We start from the raw sequence: 4884 nt of genomic DNA, 5'->3' as shown, positions 1-4884 counted from the left end.
ACTCCACAGATCACGTACAAGTTTCTTCAATCTTGCAGATGAGAGAAGAGATCAGGATGGAGAGATACGCAGGCCTGGATGTTGGAGACACACGCGCAGCTGTTGCCTGACGGAATACCGATGGAAACACTGCTTTGGAGGACCTTTCTCGAACAAGAGCCTGTAAGATGTCCTCACATGCAGCTGACCTGCTTTCATCCCTCTCACCTGCTTGTCTCCAGCCACTTATATGTGACTCTGTCTGCTCAGCCAAGCCCCCTCTTTGACTGGACGATGGGTCCCGCCAAATCAAAAACAAAATCAATCATTTCATGCCTCTTCGTCAACTGCCAGAAGGTTCTGTGGTCATGACTTTAAAAAATAATGTTTGAGGTTGTTTAAAAAAAAAAAAAAGAAAATCCACGGTGTAGAACATTTTTACCATTTCTGTTAGAAAAGGATAATTTGCTAAACATCGTAGTGCATAATAGTGTTGAGAAAATTGCGGAAGGAGTTTGAGGGAAGTTTCTGGTGTCTTCTTGGTGACAGTTAGCTGGACGTCATGGCAAGTTTAGATCAAGTACACATCTACCATCGTCTGTCACTGCAGCATTATGGTTAACTTGTAATCTGTTTCTAGCTTGCTGGTCAGAAAAAGCATATGTAACATTCTGAGTGTGACCCTTGACATAATCCTTACAAACGGACCCTTGAAGACCGTATCCAAGTTACGGTAACGAGCTAGCTAGCCGTCTAGTGATGCGGATAACGTTTAGCTTAATTTTACCGTGACTAACTATCAAGCTAACTAGCTATTTGGCAGTTTCTCTTTAGTTACTCAAATGCTAGACAGTTCTATTTAGTACCTTATTCTTGGGTGCTATGAGCTAGCTAGCTAATTATGTTTTGTTTACTGTATGGTACTCCAATGAGAGCCCATTGTTGTGACATCTTGCTAGCTTACTCAACAGCAAGCTAACTCAAGCGAGCTGGCTTTATCCGACCGTATCGAGTTTCCAGTTTATAGTTTAGTCTTGTACGGAAGCAGGATGGTCAGTTACGTTTTGTAGTTGGCTATGTGAATGACCTCCTCCGATTGTTGCCAGGGGGTGCCTCTATAATCAATATGTCATCTGTATTGGTTGCTCTTTCTGCTCATGTTTCTCATTGGAGTCTTGGATTTTTGTGTTACACCACGCACCTATGCACCTCCTCTGCCATCGACTCTGAGCTGCTGTGTTCGGCCAAATCTTTACCACCATCATCATGAGGTAAATCACCAAAATGGGCTTAAAACAAAGGAAATAGAATCTCCTACCCGCCTCCAGGGTTTTATTCCTAATGGTGCTTTTATTGGTGCTTTACGCCTAAACATGGATGGAAACAGCCATCGCTACACTGACTGGTGTCCTGTTATGATGCGTTGCTTTGCTATTAATCGAGAGACACTCGAGTGGTCAAGGTTCATGTCTGTGATCCTTCACGTCGGGTGCTTGGATACTCACCGTATACTCGTATCATGACAAAATGATCTGACTGCTGTTATGTGAAGTCAAAGAGTCATGCAACCCACATGACCACAGTCCAGGAAGATAATTAAGCCCTTTTTCTTATAGACAGTGGATGATGAAGCACAGAGTGCTCAGGACCCGATGAGCTCGGAGGTCAAAAGGTCAAAAGGTAAAGGCCTGAGTATCTCATTAGAGGTTGTTTTCTTCCCTTACTGTACCGTCCTTGATTCCCTTGACAACGACCCCCTAAACCCTAATCACTAATCCTGTCATACATAGTGGCTGGTGCCTGGACAAAATAGATCCATACATGGGCATATATCCAGTGGTGTTCAGAATGTTGTGCCCACAAACGCATATTGTAAAAAAATTAATTAATTAAATAAATAAATAAATAAAAAGTAGAAAACACGTCTAATTTCCTGAGGGAAAAATCGGCCATGTGCTGTAGTGTCTCTACTACTAACCTTCAGCGTGTGAGGCCTATCGCAAGATCTTGTCATGAAGATCTATGCAAAATAAATATGTTAATTTAAAAATAAACAGAAATAAATAAACGCAGTGGCTCCATGTTGAAGGACGTTTGCAAATCTAGCAGAACTTGCGTAACCTAGATGGACAGGGCACTTCCATTGTTGCAGCTTATCTAGACAAATAACGTCAAGAGTCCCTCCCAGATAGCACCCGAACGTCGACCAGGTTCACGCCTCTTCGCGAGGTGTGTTCTCTCCGTCTCTGTGAACTTTGGGCTTTGGGTTCACCTTGCGTGACCTTCCCGAGCGAACGGTGTCGTTCAGCTCAAGAACACACGGCTGAACACGTCAGAAGACGAATAAATATTCGGACTTGTCTATGCAAGAAAACTGGAATAATATAGGCGTGTGTTAGCAGTCTCGTGGCGTCGTCTTCCCGGTGAACTGAGGCTTTGACGTTGTTTGAAGAGTAAATTGCGCACATCGTGATGATGACGGTGGCTTGCTTGTGTGCCAGCTTGGTTGTGGCAGCTCAGTTGACTGTGACTTGCTCTCGGTGGCTATTTAGCAAGAGGATTATCCAAATTAAACTGGTTTTCTTGATGTTCCTCGCCGACATCCGGAGGAATCTGCATCTTCGGTGGCTTGATTGTTCACTGTAGAGTAATAAGACCAAGACCTGACTGTTATTATAGATCTATTTGTACAGTTACTGTGATTTCTTCTTTCGCATCGCCAGTGCACCTTTCGCAATTCTACAACATTCACACGATCCCGGTGGTCACGCCATGTCATGCCGCTGTTGTAGAGTATCTCTTTCTGACTCCGAGACCGCTTCGAGACACTGCTGTTATTGTTCGCGCAATGCTGAATCTAGAACTTCTAGAGCTTTAGCGACTGCTGCTGTTCTCGAACACTCGTTTGTGATCATGACCCTTGAAGCGTCATGTCGTCGCGATCTGAGACTACTGCTGGCGTTTAGAACGTTTACTTGTAACCTTCACTTACCTGCTGTACCTGTGGAGCGCGGTTCTAGAAACCTTTTGTCGCTCACAGATGTTTGCTGTCGCACTGGAACGGCACGTCCTACACTGCGTCTCGCTTTTCGTTATCTAAAGTCCGTCAATTTTGCATTCTCGAATATCAGCTACGGATGTTTGCCTAGCACATTTCCTTGTCGCTGTAGATCCTAGAATTACTGTCCCGTCTTTCTCACCGTAAAACACGGGCCGCCGCTGTTCTAGAAGGCTAACTTGAGGCGGTAGTTCTGTGGAATGCCTTGTTGTCACGTCTGGAGTTCGAGACCACACTTTTCTCACTTCCGGAGCTTTCAGCTGAAGCTGCTGAATGTGGGCTTTTTGACGTGTGACTTCAAAGAGACTAAAGTTCTTGGCGGTAAAGCGGATAAAGTCTGGCGAACGTTGCCACTTCGCAACCACGAGCTGAGCATACGCTAGCTACGGACCGAGGGGAGTGAGTGAGCACGGCAAGGTGGTGGTGAAAACGAGCCAGAACTACAACAAAGTACTCCGAGAAGACGTACGCGGAAACCTACTTAGACGTGCGTGCTCATAAAAAAATTTAAAAAAAAAAAAAAGTTCGACAAGTGCGAAAGCAGGAATCTTCTTGTTAACAGAATGTGAACACGGCTCCGCTTTCTCCAGAACAGTGTTCCTTAAACAGAGTTACCCCTAACCTCTCGGTGGCTGAAATAACAAACAGTACAGAAGAGGAAAATTCCCCTGAAGTGGAAAATGACAGAACCGCTGCGATGATTAAGACACGTGGCTTAATTGCTAAAAAAATTCAAACTAAAACTCAGAAATACCGAGTTTCAAGATAAACACGGAGTTACTCCTTTTATTGTATTCATGGTCTTTTCCCTAAGATTTCTTTCTCTAAAAAAAAAACAAACATGTTAACATCTCGACTTGGTGTTGTAAAAGATTGCTACCAGGGGATACAGCTGGCAAAAAAATTAAAAAAACAAAAAACGGTTTTATTTATTTATTTTTTTGCAAACCACTGCTCTAGATGGAACGTCCTGGAGCACTGGAGCATCTCGCCACAGTCCTGCGGTCTTTAACGTGGCGTGTTTATGACGCTACGTGCTCCTCGTCATCACCGACCCGGTCGTCCGGGGGATCTGTAACCTCACGACGCAGTGATCTTCTGTGCAATTGCGTGTTCGTGGTCTGTAAGTGTAACCTTTGGACAGAAACCGAAAAAAAAAAAAAAAAAAAAAAAAAAAACGTCAAAAAAGGGTTTTTTATTTATTTTATTTTCCTGATCCTCCGTTTTCAGGTCCTTTAAAACAACTGGATACTTGAAGCAGGAGTGAAATCTCCTACCATGAAAACGAACGTGTTGTATGTGGGAAATGTAATGTAGAAAATATAAATATATAAAATCGAAAAAAATATCAAACGCACACACACACACACACACACACACGCGCACACAGAGCCGACGATATGACGGCGTGTTGAGATACATGTCGTACACACACTTCACACTCCTTACATGAAAAGACTGTGTGTGTGTGTGTGTGTGTGTGTGTGTGTGTGTGTGAGCGCCTGTTGTATAGTTTCAGTTCTTGATGTCAAAAATGCAAAACCACTGGATGGACAAAAAAGAAAAACAAATCACTGTGACCAACGCTAGAAGAAAAAAAATAATAATAATAAGGAAAAATGTTTATTTATTTATGTATGTGTATTTATTTATTTATTTATTTAATGAACTCATTTCTCTAAAATTGACTGTGTTTTTACTTTTATTTGTTACTTAATTTTTTTAAATATGTTTCTTTAAAAAAAAAAAATAGTTGAAGGATTTGGAACATGTATGATTTCTGTATGTAAACGTCTGTACGATGTGCAGTGACGATACAGGACGAGAAACTTCACGTGAGTGTCCGC

At 42.6% G+C, this 4884-nt stretch overlaps 1 protein-coding gene across 4 annotated transcripts in view; it reads right to left on the bottom strand.

Moving 5' to 3' along the window:
* Positions 1-3790: 3790 nt before the first annotated feature.
* The window catches only part of LOC108254763 (protein disulfide isomerase CRELD1), an 8688-nt gene continuing 7594 nt past the window's right edge, over positions 3791-4884 (bottom strand). For 3 of the 4 annotated variants that reach the window (XM_053674148.1, XM_053674149.1, XM_017450050.3), the window contains exon 6: positions 4225-4884. This exon is cut by the window's right edge. Coding sequence is in view for 1 of the 4 variants with exons in the window: in XM_053674150.1 (XP_053530125.1) it covers positions 4068-4171 (104 nt within the window). In the remaining 3 variants the exon portion in view is untranslated. Of the gene's footprint in view, positions 4172-4224 lie in introns of those variants that run through there. The other variant, XM_053674150.1, reaches the window with a different exon arrangement.

This window comes from Ictalurus punctatus, chromosome 21 (genome assembly GCF_001660625.3).
Source record: "Ictalurus punctatus breed USDA103 chromosome 21, Coco_2.0, whole genome shotgun sequence".
In the NCBI taxonomy this organism is placed as follows: domain Eukaryota; kingdom Metazoa; phylum Chordata; class Actinopteri; order Siluriformes; family Ictaluridae; genus Ictalurus; species Ictalurus punctatus.
Note: the sequence above shows the minus strand (reverse complement) of the source record. Positions and strands in the feature narration are given on the sequence as shown.